The sequence below is a fragment of the Bos javanicus genome, chromosome 18 (genome assembly GCF_032452875.1).
Source record: "Bos javanicus breed banteng chromosome 18, ARS-OSU_banteng_1.0, whole genome shotgun sequence".
Classification (NCBI taxonomy): Eukaryota; Metazoa; Chordata; class Mammalia; order Artiodactyla; family Bovidae; genus Bos; species Bos javanicus.
The window spans coordinates 65,980,449-66,000,769 of NC_083885.1; the positions used below are offsets into that span (position 1 = coordinate 65,980,449).

General features: G+C 45.2%; 1 protein-coding gene and 1 non-coding gene across 6 annotated transcripts in view; one reads left to right on the forward strand and one right to left on the reverse strand.

Annotated features, from left to right (window-relative positions):
• The window catches only part of LOC133229803 (zinc finger protein 606), a 24,949-nt gene extending 12,403 nt beyond the window's left edge, over window positions 1-12,546 (reverse strand). For 4 of the 5 annotated variants that reach the window (XM_061386553.1, XM_061386555.1, XM_061386550.1 and 1 more), the window contains exons 1-4: window positions 12,113-12,546; window positions 10,963-11,072; window positions 10,152-10,208; window positions 9,595-9,683 (exon numbers count right to left, since the gene is read on the reverse strand). In XM_061386553.1, coding sequence (XP_061242537.1) covers window positions 9,595-9,683; window positions 10,152-10,208; window positions 10,963-10,993 — 177 coding nt within the window. In that variant the 5' untranslated portion in view covers window positions 10,994-11,072; window positions 12,113-12,546. The remainder of the gene's footprint in view (window positions 1-9,594; window positions 9,684-10,151; window positions 10,209-10,962; window positions 11,073-12,112) is intronic. The other variant, XM_061386551.1, reaches the window with a different exon arrangement.
• LOC133231220 (U6 spliceosomal RNA) lies at window positions 3,021-3,127 on the forward strand. The gene has a single exon (XR_009731095.1). It is a non-coding gene; the product is annotated as a U6 spliceosomal RNA (small nuclear RNA).
• Window positions 12,547-20,321: the final 7,775 nt, after the last annotated feature.

A 20,321-nucleotide genomic window follows, 5' to 3' on the forward strand; every position in this document is an offset into this window, starting at 1 on the left:
AGGTCAGCACAGAATTCCCTCAAGACAAATACCCACTGAATGGACACGTGTGCGGTGTGCTTCCCCTCATAGCATCTGGTGAACCTCTACAAAGCCTATTAAACACTTCTCTTCCAACCACATACAGCCGCCTTCCTTCCATCCCTGTGGGTCATGGCTCATAAACCAAGCCTGTCATCTCTGATGAGGGCCAGCTCTCATGCTGGGTCTTCAGTATAGATTTCTCTACTGGTCTGAACTGCTCCCCTCACCCCTTTCACACAACTGGCTTGAAACACAGAATTGCTTCTGCTCCAGTGATTCTCTTACTTCAAAAAACATTTACAACTGCTGATCACAACCTCCTATGGTGAAACCCTCCCAAAACTCGGACTCCTCAATGACAATGGGTTTTCCTCTTGAAGACCTGCCCAGGCCTCAGTTTTCTTAATGGCAGCTGCCTCTACATTTTTGGGTAATGTAAACATTTTTACTTAAATGTGACATTCAGGTAGAGAAGTGCACAAAACCTAAGTGTGCACAAAGCATAAACTCACTGCACTTCCAGAGTGATACACTCAGGGGTGTTAGGGAAATTTTTAAAAAATAGTCTTGTTTAGGCTTCAGAGACAAAGCAGTACAGGTCTCTGACCTTGCTTCTAACCTGTGTGGACAGTGCCCTGACTGGGAGTAACTGCGTGCTGAGTGCAAGACTTGCAACACCTTAGATAAAATGAGGGAGGAATCTTGAGGTCCTTGCGCCCCTAAAGGGGGCCTGGCCAACCAAGCTCCAACCAAACCCCAAGCCCCAGCAACATTCCAAGTTTTACAAGACAAAACAAACAGCATGAACATGAAACAAGGCTTGCAGTTCGGTCACATATCGATGATGATCTCAGTTTGCCTCCGTCCTGGGATTATAAGCAGGAACCTGAACTGCAGTCTCTGAAGTCTCACCCACAGAGTGGATGCGCTGCCTGGAACCTTTTCCCAGATGGGACTCCGGATGTGCTGTGACTTGTGACTTCGCAGCACTGTTTAAGTCTGGATGTTGGTCAAAACCCAATTTAGTGATGTATCCTCCACTCTATTTCTCTTTTAATGTTAGTATATTGAAAGTAAGATAATTCTCTGACAAATATCTGTATTACTTATTTGTATATAGCGAGTGGCTTATTTTGTTAACAAATCCTTTGAATCTGACATGAAAGTGAAAGCTTTCGCCAAAACAGGGGGCCCAGGCAGGAGGCCATGCTTCCTGCCCAGGGTGCTCTTAGGATGCTATCTCCCTGGAAGGTGGCACTACTTACATGGCGTCGAAGTTCAACAGTTACCAATGTCCAAGCCCACACCCTGGCAACAGTCAAGCAGGTGGAATGAGCCACAAGTTCATCTCCCACTCCTTCAAAGACCCCAGCAGATCCCCACACAAATACTTAGAAAGTAACAACCACCTTTAACAGAGACAGAAGGAAGAAAATCACTAGAAAGAATTCGCAACCCCGAATAAAACAGTGGACCCTGGCACTCTGGGAATGATCAGTGATGACTGCCAAACTACAGGTGAAAAGCAGACGTGGAAATTTACGATGGAGGGATCAGGCCGGCTGCACCTGCACCCACTAATCCATCACGTCGTCTGGAAATGGGGCAACAGACGACTTGTGCCACTGATGCAACACAGGAGGGGCTCGGCACCACCTGTCAAGGACTCTTGCCCAAAATACAAGGCCTGTAACTGCTCTAGCCTCTAGCTCAATTATCCATCTACAGGAGACAGCAGGATGAAGGCACTCATCTGAGGACATCACAAGGGCAAAATTAGGCAAACCAATAAGGCAGGCGACCTGGTTTCATCAGCATATGAAATACATGCAATGTGCCATCCCTGCTTGGATCCTGATCTGAGTAAACCAACTGCAAAAGATATCTTGGGGACAAGTGGGGAAAAGTGAATGCAGGCTTGGTACTAAGTAATAAGTTACTGTTAATTTTGTTGGGTGTGATAAAGGTATTGTGTTCATTTCCTAAAAGGTGGGTATGTCTCAGATACAAACATGGGTGAAACAATGTAATATCTGAGCTTTGCTATAAAATACATTTTTTCCTAACACTCAACTTTTAAAAAAAAACTTATTTTTTTAAATTTTTATTGACATATAGTTGATTTCCAATGTTGTTTATAACTGTTGTACAGCAAATTGACTCGGTTATACATATATATACATTTAAAAAAAACACTCTTTTCCATTATGGCCTATCATAGGATCTATATTTTTTTAAGGTATCCAAATAGATGCAAAGGCAGAAAGCTGAAAGGTGACATTTGCTAAGGCTGATGAATGTGGCTGTCTGTGGTCAGCTGAATAATGGTCCTGCCAAAGACGTCCACATCCTAATGACCGTTACCTCAACATGACGAAAGATGTCACAGTTACAGAGATGTGATTACATTAAGGATGCCGAGATGGGGAGATTATCTTGGATTATCCAGGTGGGCTCAATGTAATCACAATGGTGCTTACAAGTGAAGGAGGCAAGAGGGTCTGCATCAGAGAAAATAAGACAATGGAAGCAGAGTTCAGAGTGATGCACAATGGAGGAAAGGCCCATGAGCCAAGAAATGCAGATGCCTCCAGAACTGAGTAAAAGCAAGGGAGCCAATTCTCCCCTGAGCCTCCAGGAAGATAAGAGCCCTGTAGTCCCATTCTAGACTTAGAGCTCCAGAACAAGAGAATAAATTCATGTTGCTCTAAGTCATTGTTTGTGGTAATCTGTTATAGCACCACAGGAAACTAACAGGTTTAAAAATAGGTGATTTTTAAATATTTATTTTATTTAATATTTAATATTTTAAATTAATAAATATTTAATATTTATTTTTATTTATTTGATTGTGCCAGGTCTTAGTTGCAGCATGTGGGATCTAGTTCCCTGACCAGGGATTGAACCTGGGACCCCAGCACTGGGAGCACAGTCTCAGTCACTGGACCAACTAACCAAAGTCCCCAAAACCACCTAGTTTTAAAGAAAAGCCAGTGGTGCTCGCTTCGGCAGCACATATACTAAAATTGGAACGATACAGAGAAGATTAGCATGGCCCCTGTGTAAGGATGACATGCAAATTCGTGAAGCATTCCATATTTTAAAAAAAAGAAAAGCCAGTGAAGAAAAGAAGCCATCAGCATGTGGTGGTCCACACATTCCTGTAAGATCGGGAGCAGGAGTGTGGCTGACCAATGAAACACCAGAGACCTACTCTGCACGTGAGAAGGGGCTGCAGTGGAAGCAGCACCCCAGGAGAGGCTCCGGGCTCTGGGTTTAAATGCCACTGAAGTCAGGAGTGAAAATCAGGCTTAAAGGCCTGTACTCAGGTCACCTTTGCCAGTTGCCCCTCCCCCCTGCCAGCCACTCTATCTGATGGGAAAGCGTGTCAGAGGTTCTCAGGTTGCCCAGGTGAGTGACCGCCCTGGAGTTGAGACCCCCTTCAGCCCAAAACAGGCAGAGAGGAGGGGGTCTGTGGATGACCTGACAGTCAGCTGTATACCCAGGAAACTGCAGGCAGAACTGACCTGGTGATCGTGGCCCACCCAGGTCCATGCAGTTTAGAATGAGACTTGTCAGGAGAGACAGAAGAGAGACAAGGAGGCAGTGAGGTCAAGAACCAAAGCTGCTCAGCTGCACAGTCACACAGTTCTCTGGTAAACACAAACAGATCGGAGGGCCCCTGAACACAGGAGAAACATCTGCACAGGTGGAGACTGAATTTAGCAGCCAAGGGGACAGAGAATCCAGGCTGTAGTCACATAGAACTTTCAATGATCTGAAATTCTAATCCCCAGATTGGAAAGTTTCAGTATAAAACACGACAGGATGATACAAGAGGCTTGGAGTACAAGAATCTACAGAATACGAAGAGACAGAAAACACAGCAATCAGGTCAGGAGGTCATATAAATAACCTCAGGAAAGCAATATAAAGGAGGACAGGAAGGGATTTTGTTTTAAAATAAAGGACTTCTTTACATAAAATGCTAGCCATAAGCAAAAACAGATACATCTGACAAAAATATACCAAAAAACATTCCCCTGATAAAAGACATCATAAAGTTAAAGAGGAGAGTGAAAAAGTTGGCTTAAAGCTCAACATTCAGAAAACGAAGATCATGGCATACAGTCCCATCACTTCATGGCAAATAGATGGGGAAACAGTGGAAACAGTGACAGACTTTATTTTGGGGGGTTCCAAAATCACTGCAGATGGTGATTGCAGCCATGAAACTAAAAGACGCTTACTCCTTGGAAGGAAAGTTATGACCAACCTAGACAGCATATTGAAAAGCAGAGCCATTACTTTGTCAACAAAGTTCCGTCTAGTCAAGGCTATGGTTTTTCCAGTAGTCATGTATGGATGTGAGAGTTGGACTATGAAGAAAGCTGAGCGCCGAAGAATTGATGCTTTTGAACTGTGGTGTTGGAGAAGACTCTTGAGAGTCCCTTGGACTGCAAGGAGATCCAACCAGTCCATCCTAAAGGAGATCAGTCCTGGGTGTTCATTGGAAGGACTGATGTTGAAGCTGAATCACCAATACTTTGGCCACCTGATGCGAAGAGCTGACTCATTTGAAAAGACCCTGATACTGGGAAAGGTTGAAGGCAGGAGGAGAAGGGGACAACAGAGGATGAAATGGTTAGATGGCATCACCGACTCAATGGACGTAAGTTTGGGTAAACTCCGGGAGTTGGTGATGGACAGGGAGGCCTGGCGTGCTGCAGTCCATGGGGTCGCAAAGAGCTGGACACGACTGAGCAACTGAACTGAACTGAAAGTTAAGACAAGCTACAGACTGGGAGAAGATAATCCATACACAGCAAGGATTCAGGATCCAGAAAGCATGAAATGCTTATATATCAACAGAATCTACAGAAATCTAGACATGGGAGTGAGACAGAGAGAGAAAGCCATACAGATGACCAGTAACTACATGCAAAGATATTCAACCCCACAAACAATCAAGGACATGCAAATTCAAGTAATACACTTCCTTGGTTTCAAGGTAAGCAAAAATTAAAAGACCCAATATTAATACTGTCAAGTGGCAGCAAAGATGGAAACAGACACCTTCCCTCAGAGTGGGGAGACTGAGAAGGGGCTTTGCTCTTTCAGAGCCATGTGGCAGCACAGGTCATACTGACAACACATATGCCTAAAACTTAGCAAAATTCTGCTTCCAGGAGTATGCCTAGATAAACTTACATGTGCATACAAGTAAAACTGTAATGTCCACACAGCTTTGTTTGAAATAGGAAAAATGGTAGAGGGAGGGAGGACTTATAAGCCTATCCACAGAACAGATGAATATAGAGTGCATGTCTTTGATGGGGCAAAAAGAAATGCACCTGATCTTTACACTCAAATGGAGGGACCTCAAAATTGACCTTGAAAGGTGTAAAGAAAACATGTATAAAGCCTTGTTAAAAAGTATACGATTATTTATTACCTTATATCTACAGTTTATTATCTACATGTATCATACTATCTACATAGTATGAAAATGGACTCGCTGTAAGTGGCTGTTCTCAGGAAGGGTGGGAGAAGAATGTAATTGGGGACTAAAAAAGAAAGCAAAGCAAATACAGCAAAACATTAACAATTGTTCATTTGGAGTGATGGGAGGGACCCTGTCTAGCTTATCACTTTTTATATTTTTCTATAGCTATAGAATTTGTCAAAAAAATCTAAATAAAACATATTTCCAGAGTTGAGAGATGTCATTAAAACTGAAGGATCCATGGTCTGCTAAATAGAAAGAAAAAAAGACCCCCAGCAGAACATGCCCCAACATCAGGGCCCACAATTCACGGAGGCCTTAGGGACACAAAGGAAAATGCGAAACTGAGGCTGGTGATGAAACAGAAGGAAGAGATGGCAGGAGACAGGCACCTAGCCTCACCAGCTGTGGAGAAGAGGTGGGGCTGGGAGAGGAGTGTCACTGTTATCTAATGCTCAGGAGCAAGGGGACAGGGCAGAGAAGGGCCCACCTCTAGGTAGGAGTGAGCCCTTCCAATTCTCAGGTAACCCTTACCTGAATTCCCATCTTCCAAATTATTATCTGCCATGATGAATTGCAAAGATATTTCACCCAAATTTTTGTAAACATTTTTGGACAGATGGCTTTGCATACATGTATAAGCGTTTATCGGAGAAGGCAATGGCACCCCACTCTAGGACTCTTGCCTGGAAAATCCCATGGAAGGAGGAGCCTGGTAGGCTGCAGTCCATGGGGTCGCTAAGAGTCGGACACGACTGAGCGACTTCACTTTCACGCACTGGAGAAGGAAATGGCAACCCACTCCAGTGTTCTTGCCTGGAGAATCCCAGGGACAGGGGAGCCTGGTGGGCTGCCGTCTATGGGGTCACACAGAGTCGGACATGACCAAAGTGACTTAGCAGCAGTAGCATAAGCGTTTATCTAGACATTCTAAGGCACTTTATGAAATTTGATACACCAGCCACACTCTAAACCATGGGAGGACGCAGGGCATGATGAGCTGGGTCTCAGCTGTTTGCCTGGCGGTATCTCATCTGATTGTTCCTGCCATTACCTGAATTCTCTGACCACTGGCCCCTTCATGGAACCTAGAGAAATTCAGATGGACTCTTCGGCATCTTCAAAACTTCATGATTTATTACTGTTTTAGGGCAAGCTCTTCGCAGAAAAGGAAAATGTAACTAGAGTGTGTTCATCCTTGAGACAATCAATGATGGGGGCAGAGTATTCCATTAACTGATGTCTTATATGCAAGTTTATTGTGCAGAAAACTTTGGTGGATTGTTAAGGAGGGGTTTAAGAGTTTCCACATTTGGAGTGGCTGGCTGGGGTTTTTTAATGGGCTGGAATATTATTATTTTCCCTGTTCATCAGAATAATGGGATCTGGACTCCCACTAGCTAAAACTTCACTAACCAATATGTTTCTAAAATCAGACTATACCGATAACAAGGGATGACAGCCATTTGATGTTTTCACCAGGTGAATACTTTATTTCAATAAATATTTAATTTGGAGGGAACAACAGAGGTGGAATGGGCTCTTGTCTGTGTTTCTGAAAACCTCACTTAATACAAAACTCACATATTCAAGGCTTGAGTTTCCCAGAGGGAAAGATCCAAAGTGAGTGTAGAGAGAGGGCCAGGAGTATGTGCTCATAAATTACAACTCTTCAGACACTGGAGGGTGGTGTTATTTGAATTCTCCATTTTATTTTCTTGGCATTAACTCTAATAATTCTCAGAAACCCTCACAAATATTGCCAGCTAAGTGCAGCACAGTGGTTATTAGAACTTCATAGCATTTCACTGCAGCTAACTTCTATTCCCAAGCAACTGATCCAGGGCCCATCTTTCAACCTAGTCTAGCTTCACTACTGATTATGTTACAGAATCTAAAAATGACTGCACACTGTAACAGCAGCAAACATCAGTCACTCAACTTTTGATGCCAGACAACCACCACGCTGCATCACACGATTCAGGCCTTGCCTCCCAGAGACAGCAGCGCTGCCATGTGGGGACAGCACACTTATGACAAACTTCACCAGTCAGCTTTTAAACTGTGGGAGGTTTTGTTCATTTTTTTTTTTAAGTTGGTGGGAGACACAAAGTTAGGCAAAGATGTTATTAACATTTTTATATCATAGTATCTCCCATTTGCTTGATTCATTATTGTGACTTAGGAATGAAAAACCTAAATATAGTAATGGAACTATTTTTGTCTTTCATAGTAGAAAATCATTAGGATACACCTAAATTCAAAGAATTAAAATAAAAATCTCTCATTTAAAAGTAACCCTTCTCTGGTGGCTGAGACAGTAAAGAATTTGTCTCTGCAATGCCAGAGACCTGGGTTTGATCCCTAGATTGGGAAAATCCCCTGGAGAAGGGAATGGCTAACCACTCCAGTACTATCTCCTGGAGAATTCCAGGGACAGAGGAGCCTGGCAGGCTACAGTCCATGGGGTTGCAAAGAGTTGGATACAATTGAGCGACCAACACACTTCTAAAAAACTGAAACAGTAAGTTAAAAATGGCTATTTCTGTGTCATGAGAAAGGAAAAAATTGATAAATGATAATCACATCGATAACCTGTCAAAACATGCTAAGTGACAGAAGCAGACACAAAAGGCCATATATTATATGGTTCCCTTTATATCAAATGTCCACGATGGGCAAACACAGAGAGAAGTAAATTAGTGGTTACCAGGAGCTGGGAGTTGGGAAAACAGGGAGTAACTACTAATATGTATAAGGTTTCTTTCTGGAGTGATGAAAATTCTAGATACTGGTGATGGCTGCAGTTCTGCAGCCAATATACTAAAAAATCCACAGAACTACACACTTTAAGAGGTTGAACTTTATGGTATGTGAATAATATTTTCACAAAACAGTTATAGAAAAGTTCTTAAGTGGCTGCCTCCAATAAGGAGGCTTGGCAAGAGGGGAGGAGGGGGATGACACCTCTCCAACATCAACTCTGCTGCTCTGTTTCTCTAAGGAGCCAATCTTGTACCCAAATAATCACAAAGTCCTCCTGCTTCACCTCCCTTATACATATCAGATCTTGCTTCCAGGTGCCGATCAGACTGAAGCCTGATTCGCCAGCCTGCTTTCCAGTCCCTTTCTCTTCACTCCCCTGCCAGGAACATCCTTCCAGCTACATATTAGACCCTGGTGCTTCTTGCTCCCAACACTTCTGCGGCTCCTTACTACAACCAGGATGGAGCTCCAACTCTGTGGCAGGCATTCAGGATACAGCAAGGTTTTTCCTGGCCTTCTTGGCCTAAAATCAAATTATGGTCAGCCTTCACCCAGATGCTGGCCATGCAGTGTGTCCCCATGGTGCTAGAGAAGGCAGGTTTCTCTCACCAGGCTATGCCCATCTGGCTGATGTGTCTCCTTCACCTCTTGGCTCAGGTGCATCCTATCTTCCAGGCAGCCTCCCTCTCCACAACAAAAGGACCCCAGCTGTGGCACATGGCCTCTATGCAGACTCTGTCCCACCTCCAAGGCATCCGTTGTGCTCAGCTCCTCCAGGGATCAGGGCCTTTCTAAGCACCTCAGGCCTGTGTCCTGAATCACATGTACAGCACCAGGCAGATGGTGAGGCCTCAGGAGCTGACTAAACCACCCTGGAAAGGGGGCTGCGAGCTCCTAAGGATGGGGGCTCACAATTGACCTTGTTCCCCTCCCTAAGCACAGAGCTCAGCAAATAGGACCAATGTGAGTCAGGCACTGAATACATGGGGAAGGTGGAAGGGAAAAGGGAGAGGGGACTGCTTGCCAAAAGGGACTGACCCTTATCTACCAAACAGCCCACAGCACAGCTGGGGCTCAAGGACTCTGAACAGGCTGGTTGACAGTGAGGCTCCAAGTCATGGAAAACTGAGTTCTCCCTACCCATGCTCAAAAATCAATAAACTTCTGGCTGATTCCTTCTCTATCCAAACCTTAGCTGTGGTAAATTGAGGAGCCGTATCAACTGGGATGGTCAGGGACACCCTCAACACCTTAGGAAGAAGGCAACCCGTCAGATAAAAGGAGAAGCCCCATCTCACCTGGGCCTGGGCTGTTGGGAGCCCTGGGGCCCTCCTCCTCTCTTCGGCGGTCTCCTCCATTTGCCAGGTAGAGTCCTGAGGGCACAGAGCTGGGGGAGGAAAGTCAAGTCACAGAGGCAGCTCTCTCTGCCAGAAGTGGCCCAGCTGAGTACTACTTCCAGACCCTGTCCGTCCCATTTGGGCAAGGGAAAAGATCCACTTCCTCACATTACAGATGAAGGCAGTGGGATCCAGAGAAGTTAAACAATAAATCTAAACACACGACCCATCCCCTGTTGTCCTGAGGCACTGTCGTAGCGAAAGTGCCTGTTCACAGCCTTTCTGGGTCTGAGCCCTAAATGGCTACACATGCATCCTGCTCTGGAAATTTCATCGCTAGATTCCTCAGTGATGTGTTCAGATCCTTCCCTGTTCCAGCTCTACCAAGAGACGGATCTGGACCAGACCCTCTCCTCTCTCCCCACCAGCTCTGATTTCCAGCAATGGCAGGTTACTGATGGGAGAGACCACCACATAGTAACCAATGTGTCTGATGAAGAAACAGGGTCTTGACTCACCCCAGGAGGCCCACGGGTCAACAGTCGTCATTCCCCAGGATTGGTCCATAAGGATACCTACACCAGAGGGTCAGGTTAGGACAAGGAAAGGAAAGGACTGTGACACTGATCCTAGTGACTAAAGGCAACAAGATGGAAAAGGAGACCTATCTCACTAATGTGCACAACAAAATTCCATAAATAGAGCCCAAGGACGTGTGGGGGGAAAAAAAAACATAAGCTAGATTTATAGCAAAAATGCACAAGTGGGTCACTTTCAGGAAATTTATTGATATGATACAGCTACTGAACAATTAAGAACGTAACTCCTTAAGTGGCTGGAGAAGTATCTGATAAAATTGAACATCATTTAATTTTTAAGAAACATTACTGGTCTTTTGATGTCTTTAATGACAGATACATGAAATGTCACTTAAAAATAAAACACACTACTGACACCATTTAATGTTGTTCTTAAATTATAAACCAACGCTATACAGTGAAAAACAATAAAACAAGTAAAAAACATGAGGATGGTATAGAAATTTTGGTTGTAGATGACTGTCTTCCAAGAAATTCCACAAATCACCAGAAAAATCTCTTAGAACTAATGAGACTTCTCAGGAGAGAACTATAAAACACAGGAAAATTACATTATCTTTTATACAAACAACCAATTAAAAAACAAAACAACCTCACTCAGTTCTAATTCTGTACCAAGATAAAGAGACCCCCTCCAATCCCAAAAACCCTTAGGCCCTCTACAGCTCTGACCCCTAGCTACAGCAGGTCACCACTAGGGAAGCCCAGATGAAACAGGATTTGTACTCACCCCATGAACCCCACGGGTTGATGGCAGCCATCTTGCAGGATTAATCCACCAGAAGCTCGCCGAGGAGCAGTGGATTTGGGTGATTATTGAAAACCAACTGCAAAACCCAACTAATAACAAAAGTAGGAAAAGACAAAAAATGGTTTTTCTCAAAGACTGTGGGTATAAGGAGAACACATCCACAAAAACAATAAAAGACTTCTACAGAGCACTGAAAGAAAACAATTTACAAGTCAAAAACAAATTCCTGAAGAAAAATGAAGAATGACTCGGGTTAGCTGAAAAAAGGGCATGGTCCAGGATGAGGGGGGAGAAATTTGTTAACAGTTCTCATGAGACGGGTACTGACAACGAAGAGGTAGCTTTTCTATTGATTTAACAAAAGTTGTTGTAAAACCTACCTACAATATTCATATGTAAGTAGTTGCCTAGAGCTGAGGGGAGGGAAGAACGGGCGAGTGGCAGCTTAATGGTTCAGGGTGGGTTGGTTTTGTTTTGTTTTTTTTGCGGGGGGGAGGGGTGATGAAAATGTTCTGGAATTATATAGTGGTGATAACTGCAAAACGCTCTGAACGCACAAGAAAACCACGGACTTGTACGTTAAAATAGTTAATTTTAAGTTATGTAAATCTTAGGTAGGAAAAAAAAATCTGTCTCTTGGTGCAGGGGCCAACAGAAAACCAGATTTGGAGGCCACACCAACCCAACCCCCTAAATTCTAGACTTTTATGCAAGTTCTGCGACCTCTCGGAGGGCACCAACGCCAACTGGCAGAGCTCTGCGAATTCCTGGGAGCGTGTATAAAGCACTGGAACGCCCAATGGGCACCGGGAGCACCTGGATCTGCGCCCGAACTCCAAGTTGGCACACTAAATATTCTGCACGCTTGTTTGCAACTTGACCAAGTCATCCGGTCACTGCACCTTTAAAGGAGGCCCGGGCTGTTCCCAGGTCACTTTTGACTTCCCTCTATGACAAATGAGAACGGGTTCTCACGAGAAACGCCCGTCGGGAAAGACAAGGTGGACTCCTAAGGACGGCCTCGGAGGCGTCCTCGCCACCTGCCTTCTGGCCTCTCATCCCAGACTTCCTCCGCACTCCCGCTGTGGGTGCGAGGCTCACAGCCCGTCCCGGTAACGGCGGACCTCACCTGGATCGCAGCCGCCGGCCTCCCACCCCTGCTGGCCGGTGACCCCTGCTCTCAGCGGGCAGCTAGACAAGCTCGCGCTCGCTTCGCCGAGGGCGTTCGGCTTTTGTTGCGGTCACATTCGTCCCGGCTCGGCCGTGAGCTTAGGGTTCCCGCCCGGGGGACAAAGGCCCGACGCGCGGGGCTCACCCGGGCCCTCCCAGTCGATCCAGCGCCTCCGCGAAGCCAGAGGCGGGCCAAGGGACCTGCCCTGGAGGCGAGCCAGGCGCAAGTGTAGGCGCCAGCTCTCCCCGCCCGTTCTCCCTATCCTCCGGGCCGGCGGCAGCGGCAACAGTAATAACCCCACCGCCCGGGCGACCGCTTCACTTCAGCCGCGGACAATGGCGGCCTCTCCCCCTGCCTCGACGGGGACGCGTCGCGTGGGCTACTGGGAGTGGTAGTTCCAGGGGCGCGCTTCCGGTTGGACCGGAAGCGCGTTCTTGGCCAAGTCCTGAAGCGGCACTTGTTACAAGTTCCGCCTCCTAGGGATTTACTGGGACAGCAGTGTCCGAGGCCTTGACGAGGTGGGCTATACCGTCCTAGACGCGGACCGCGCCGGCAAGGGGGTGGGGAAGCTCGGTAAATCGCCGCCCGGCGAGCCTCAGTTTGCCTGTCCGTAAAATGGCAGCTCACGGTAGCCGCACTTTGTGGTAACTTCGTTGAAGTCTGTTGAAGCGCTTTCCTTTTCATTCAGTAGTTGAAGAGTTGTAAGGGAAGGGCTGTTATGTACCCTTTTCGGTCAAGGAACCTAATTTTGAGCTTCGGCTCACGTATGAAGCCCTACCCCTTGTTACGAATAGAATTTGAGTCTGCTGAACCAAGGCCTCCTTCCCAGGAAAGGAGTTAGGAGGAACCCTTGCCCAGAGGATTCTGGCCCTCCTGGCCCCTACTCTTTCCTCCCCATTCGCCTCGCCTGTTAATTTGTCCACCCACGTTTCTATTGTTTAGTTGCAACAACAGTAAGATGGTCTGGAGAAGGAAATAGCAACCCACTCCAGTGTTCTTGCCTGGAGAATCCCACGACAGGGGAGCCTGGTGGGCTGCCATCCATGGGGTCACACAGAGTCGGACACGACTGAAGTGACTTAGCAGCAGCAGCAGCAGCAAGATAGTCAGAGTGAGTGACGGGTTGGAGAGAGCCTGGGGGCATCAGAAAGGCTCTGCTGTGAGCCAGGGCATGGGTCTGAGCAGAGGAGCCACAGGCCCTGGCCTCATTAAAGGATCACTCACTCTGGCTTTTGTGAGGAGAATAGGCTCAAGAGGGTGAGGGAAGGACCGTGATGACTTTTGAACCAATGCAATAATCAAGGTGAATGGGGATCAGTGGTCAGATTGTGGACAGGTTAGTATTTTAAGGGTAGCGCCAACAGGCAGGGGGTTCAAGTTTGTGCATCATGGACTGCAGTCCAGCCCCTAATATGGAGAACAAGGCGTGGAGAAGGCCTCTCAACGCAGAGCTGTTTACCAAGGGTGAGTGGAGAATGTGTTACACGTGTGTGATGAAACTGCTTCCCTTTTGTCCAGGCCCCCTCCTATTTTGGTTACGGGAGCTTGCTGGATGGTGCCCTGCTCTCTCTGAGTGATGGGGTGGCCAAGACTGGGCCACACAGCCGTTTTGGATGCCTCTGTTACAGAAGTCTGGGCTGTGTCTGAGCTGTTACTGAGGTTTCTGAATGGGAAAAGACCAGAGCGGTAGTAGAATCTATGCTCTCCGTGGACATGCTCCCTCTGAGAGATGTCCAAAATGTGATCACCCCATGGCAAGTGAAGGGCTCCATCTGGTTCCATTTCGTCATAGCCAGATGAAAATGAAAAGTAAAGGGAGGGTGAGTCAAGGACACCTTATTTGGAAAAAGTAGGGCATTTTATCGGAGAAGGCAATGGCACCCCACTCCAATACTCTTGCCTGGAAAATCCCACGGACGGAGGAGCCTGGTAGGCTGCAGTCCCTGGGGTCACTACGAGTTGGACGGACTTCACTTTCACTTTTCACTTTCATGCATTGGAGGAGGAAATGGCAACCCACTCCAGTATTCTTGCCTGGAGAATCCCAGGGACGGGGGAGCCTGGTGGGCTGCCATCTATGGGGTTGCACAGACTCGGACACAACTGAAGCGACTTAGCAGCAGCAGCAGGGCATTTTATGAGCTGAGTTGTAGGGTCACCAACAATAAAATAACCAGTACAAGTCATCTAGACTCGAAGTTATTAGTTTGGTGCAAAAGCAATTGCAGTTTTTGCTTGTTCAAATTTGCCATTTGATACTGTTTTTGTTGTTTTGTTCAGTTGCTAAGTCGAGTCTGACTCTTTGCAATCCCATGGACTGCAGCACGCCTGGCTCCCCTGTCCTTCACTTTTTCCTGGAGTTTGCTCAAATATTGATATTGGAATACATTCTAAATAAATGTGGTTATGTTATATATAATTTGAATGCACATTTCTCATTTTTTTTTGGTAATGATATTACTTGCTGTTGATTTTATATTTATTTTAGACTGAGAAAGATTTAGGGCAGGAAGAGAAGAGGGTAACAGAGGATGAGATGGTTGGATGGCGTCACCAACTCAATGAATGTAAGTTTGACCAAACTCCAGGAGATAGTGAAAGACAGGGAAGCCTGGCATGCTGTAGTCCATGATGTCGCAAAATGTTTGACACAACTTTGCAACTGAACAACAACAACAGTGGAAATGATGTTAGACAAAAAGCAAATTCCAGAAATTTTTTTATTTGAGTTCAAAATGGATCATAAAGCAGCGGAGACAACTCGCAACATCAACAATGCATCTGGCCCAGGAACTGCTAATGAACATACAATGGTGGTTCAAGAAGTTTCGCAAAGGAGACAGGGCTTTGAAGATGAGTGTAGTGGCTGGCCATCAGAAGTTGACACCAAAAAAAAAAAAAAGAAGTTGACACCAACTGAGAGCATCATCGAAGCTGATTCTTTACAACTACATGAGACGTTGCCAAAGAACTCAACGTCAACCATTCTATGGTTGTTTGGCATTTGGAGCAAATTGGAAATGTGAAAAACATCCATCAGTGGATGCCTCATGAGCTGACCAAAAAAAAAAAAAAAATGTTGTTTTGTAGTGTCCTCTTATTCTGTGCAACAGTGAACCATTTCTTGATTGGATTGTGACATGCAATGAAAAGTGGATTTTATATGATAACCAGCAATGACCAGCTCAATGGTTGGACTGAAAAGCCCCAAAGCACTTCCCAAAGGCAAACTTGCACCAAAAAAGGGTCATGGTCACTATTTGGTGGTCTACTGTTGGCCTGATCCACTACAGCTTTCTGAATCCTGGTGAAATCATTACATCTGAGAAGTATGCTCAGCAAATGTATGAAACACACCAAAAACTGCAACACCTGTAGCCGGCATTAGTCAACAGAAAAGGTTCAGTTGTCTGACCAAACATGAGATAACCAAGGCTTCAAAAATTGAATGAATTGGGCTACAGAGTTTTGCCCCATCATTTGTATTCACCTGACGTCTGGCCAATCAGCTACCCCTTCTTCAAGCATCTTGAGAACTTTTTGCAGGAAAACCACTTCCACAAACAGCAGGATGCAGAAAATGCTTTCCAAGAGTGCATTGACTCCTAAAGTGCAGATTTTTATATTATAAGAATAAGCAAACTTTTCTCATTGGCAAAATCTTGATTGTAATGTTTCCTATTTGGATTAATAAAGATGTTTTGAGCCCAGTATAATGATTTAAAATTCATGGTCCGAAACTGCAAGTACATTTGCACCAATGTAATACCTCATGCTCTCAAACCCTAGGATTAACTCATTTTCTCCAGCTAATATTCTAAAAGTCACAAAGGTCAGCACTTGGGATTCTGAGTACCCCTCCTTGCCCCCAGGTGAAAGTCAAGATGTTTCTCTATAGCTGGTGACCATGCAGAGGCTCCCCTTTCACAGGTCTGCTTTGCCACCAGTTCAACATTCAGCATCCAATTTCTCCTGTCCCTGGAATTTAATGTTAGATGTCTGCTCCTTTTTCTTTTAAGAAAAATATGTAAGACAAAAATTTGTAAGAGATTCAATGAAACCTGTGAAAAGACTCCTAAGCTGAATAAAAAAAATGAAAAAGAACATCAACCTACAGGCCTAAACCCCTTTGTTCCCCTCTCTTCATTGGAAAAGACTCTGATTCTGGGAAAGATTGAGGGTAGAAAGAGAAGGAGATAGAGGATGAGATGGTTGGATACAATCACCAACTTGAGCAAACTCCAGGAAATAGTGAAGGACAAGGAAGCCTGGCATGCTGCAGTCCATGGGGTCACAAAGAGTCGGACACAACGTAGCTATTGAAAAACATTCCCCTCTGGAATAGAAAGCCCCCTTCTTCCAGGGGAGCCACTGTCCTGAATGAGATGTGAATCACGCCATGTGTTTCCTGAAAGTTTACAATGTGTTGTTTCATAACAATACAAAGCACTTTTTGCATTCATATAAAAGCATCGAATTTCACCTACAACTTGCATTTTTTGCTCCATAAATTTATCATTACAAGATTTATCCTTTTGGCTTTGTGTAGGGTTTTTTGTTGCTGTTGTTTGTTTTGCCAGGTTACCTGTCGGAATCTTAGTTCCCCAACCAGGGACTAAACCCAGCCCCCTGCAGTGGAAGCATGGATTCCTAAGCACTAGACCTCCAGGAGAGTCCAAAAATTTATCCTTTTTGATATGTGAGACTCAATTTCATTTATTTTCGCTGCTGTATAGTTTCCCATTGAATGACTATACCACAATTTGTTTATCCTTTGGACTTTTGATGGCCACTTAAGTTCATTGAAAAATACTCATTAAAACAACACCCTAGAGTCCATGCTCCACAAAAGAAGCCACCATGATAGGAAGCCCATGCACTGCAACTAGAGGAAAGCTCGCACAGCAATGAAAACCCAGCACAGCCAGAAACAATTTTTTTAAGCAAAGATGTCGTCATGAGTGAGTTTATGCTAAGTTGCTTCAGTCGTGACTGACTCTGTGACCCCATAGACTGTAGCTTGCCAGGCTCCTTTCTCCATGGGATTTTCCAGACAAGAATAGTGGAGTGGGTTGCTATTTTCTCCTTCAGGCGGTCTTCCCAACCCAGGGGCTGAAACCACGTCTCTCATATCTCCTGCATTGGCAGATGGGTTCTTTACCACTAGTGCCACATGGGAAGTTTTCATGCCTTTTGATCGGGTAAAAGGAAACTGGGGAGAAAAGGGGTACACATTTTATGAAAGAAAAAGGAAAACAGTCTTATTTTTCATTTGGATTTGCAGGTGAGGGAAATGGTAATTGACATTTTATGAACACTTTAAAGCTTTCTTACTTCAGACAGAAGAGTAGTTTTCAGTATGACAATCACAAATATGATCCTTTATAGTCTCTAAATAACACCTTAAAAGAAAAACTAGAGCTTGCATCATGAGAGCATTCCGATCAGACACATTTCATAACAACCACTGTTATAAGGCTTACTAGATTTGAAATCTTTCACTCATGTGTGAACCAGCCAAATCTTTCACCTGTTATGTGTAAAAAAAGATGTCACCAGCTATATTTTTCCCTAACATAAGAATTCTTATTGTCTGCTGTTTTCAGCATCAGAGTTTTTCCAAAAGAAAAGATGCCCTTGGCTTGAAACTTTTTCTCAGCTTCAGATCCATCATGCAAGCCCCAACTTATCTGAATCAATCAATCCCTCTTAAAAGGAAAAAGGCAGGTGTCTCAGCCTTGGTTAGATTCTTGCTCCACTGGATGTTCACAGGCATTACTGAAAATAAGTCCAGCTCAAGTAGGGGAATGGTGAACAGTCTCACCTTGTACACTTGGCTGCTGTACCCTGAGCATGCCACCTGGTTGGCCTCTATCAGTGTTCACCATATGGCGAATTCAGTCATGTGTGTGGACGTCAATTTTTAATGTACTCATGCTCAGTGGCATCTGACTCTTTGCAACCCCACGGACTGTTGCCTGCCAGGCTCCTCCGTTAGTGGAATTTTCCAGGCAAGAATATTGGAGTGGGTTGCAGTTTCCTACTCCAAGGGGTCTTCGCCACCCAGGGATCAAACCCGCATCTCTTGCATTGCAGGCGGATTCTTTACCACTGAGCCACTCCAGTACTTTGGCCACCTCATGCGAAGAGTTGACTCATTGGAAAAGACTCTGATGCTGGGAGGGATTGGGGGCAGGAGGAGAAGGGGACGACAGAGAATGAGATGGCTGGATGGCATCACTGACTCGATGGACGTGAGTCTGGGTGAACTCTGGGAGTTGGTGATGGACAGGGAGGCCTGGCGTGCTGCGATTCATGGGGTTGCAAAGAGTCGGACACGACTGAGCGACTGAACTGAGCCAACAAAGCCACTGAAGCTTTGCATACTATGTGCAGGTGCTAAATCGCTTCAGTCCTGTCCCATTCTTTGCGGGTCCCTGGACTGTAGCCCCCCAGGTTTCTCTGTCCAAGGCATTCTTCTGACAAGAATACTGGAGTGGGTTGCCATTTCCTGCTCCAAAGGATCTTCCCCACCCAGGGATCAAACCCGCGACTCTTGCATTGTCAGGCACGTTCTTTACCACTAGCGCCACCTGGGTGAATGCTGCTGCTGCTGCTAAGACCCTTCAGTCGTGTCCCTGCTCTGTGTGACTCCATAGACGTCAGCCCACAAGGCTTCTCTGTCCCTGGGATTCTCCAGGCAAGATCACTGGAGTGGGTTGCCATATCCTTCTCCAATGCATGAAAATGAAAAGTGAAAGTGAAGTCACTCAGTCGTGTACTACTCGTAGCGATCCCAGGGACTGCAGCCTACCAGGCTCCTCCGTCCATGGGATTTTCCAGGCAAGAGTACTGGAGTGGGGTGCCATCGCCTTCTCCGACCTGGGTGAATACTATGAATACTATGCTGCTATTGCATTTCTTTTCCATGGGGATGGTCTTGATCCCTGTCTCCTGTACAATGTCACGAACCTCTGTCCATAGTTCATCAGGCATTCTATCTATCAGATCAAAATGGCTGTCTGGGGAGGCCTTACAAATAGCTGTGAAAAGAAGAGAAGTGAAAAGCAAAGGAGAAAAGGAAAGATATAAGCATCTGAATGCAGAGTTCCAAAGAATAGCAAGGAGAGATAAGAAAGCCTTCCTCAGCAATCAATGCAAAGAAATAGAGGAAAACAACAGAATGGGAAAGACTAGAGATCTCTTCAAGAAAATTAGAGATACCAAGGGAATATTTCATGCAAAAATGGGCTCGGTAAAGGACAGAAATGGTATGGACCTAACAGAAGCAGAAGATATTAAGAAGAGGTAGCAAGAATACACAGAAGAACTGTACAAAAAGATCTTCACAACCCAGATAATCACGATGGTGTGATCACTCATCTAGAGCCAGACATTCTGGAATGTGAAGTCAAGTGGGCCTTAGAAAGCATCACTACGAACAAAGCTAGTGGAGGTGATGGAATTCCAGTTGAGCTATTTCAAATCCTGAAAGATGATGCTGTGAAAGTGCTGCACTCAATATGCCAGCAAATTTGGAAAACTCAGCAATGGCCACAAGACTGGAAAAGGTCAGTTTTCATTCCAATCCCAAAGAAAGGCAATGCCAAAGAATGCTCAAACTACCACACAATTGCACTCATCTCACACGCTAGTAAAGTAATGCTCAAAATTCTCCAAGCCAGGCTTCAGCACTACGTGAACCATGAACTTTCAGATGTCCAAGCTGGTTTTAGAAAAGGCAGAGGAACCAGAGACCAAATTGCCAACATCCGCTGCATCATGGAAAAAGCAAGAGAGTTCCAGAAAAACATCTATTTCTGCTTTATTGACTATGCCAAAGCCTTTGACTGTGTGGATCACAATAAACTGTGGAAACTTCTGAAAGAGATGGGAATACCAGACCACCTGACCTGCCTCTTGAGAAACCTATATGCAGGTCAGGAAGCAACAGTTAGAACTGGACATGGAACAACAGACTGGCTCCAAATAGGAAAAGGAGTACGTCAAGGCTGTATATTGTCACCCTGCTTATTTCACTTATATGCAGAGTACATCATGAGAAACGCTGGGCTGGAAGAAGCACAAGCTGGAATCAAGATTGCCGGGAGAAATTCAATAACCTCAGATATGCAGATGACACCACCCTTATGGCAGAAAGTGAAGA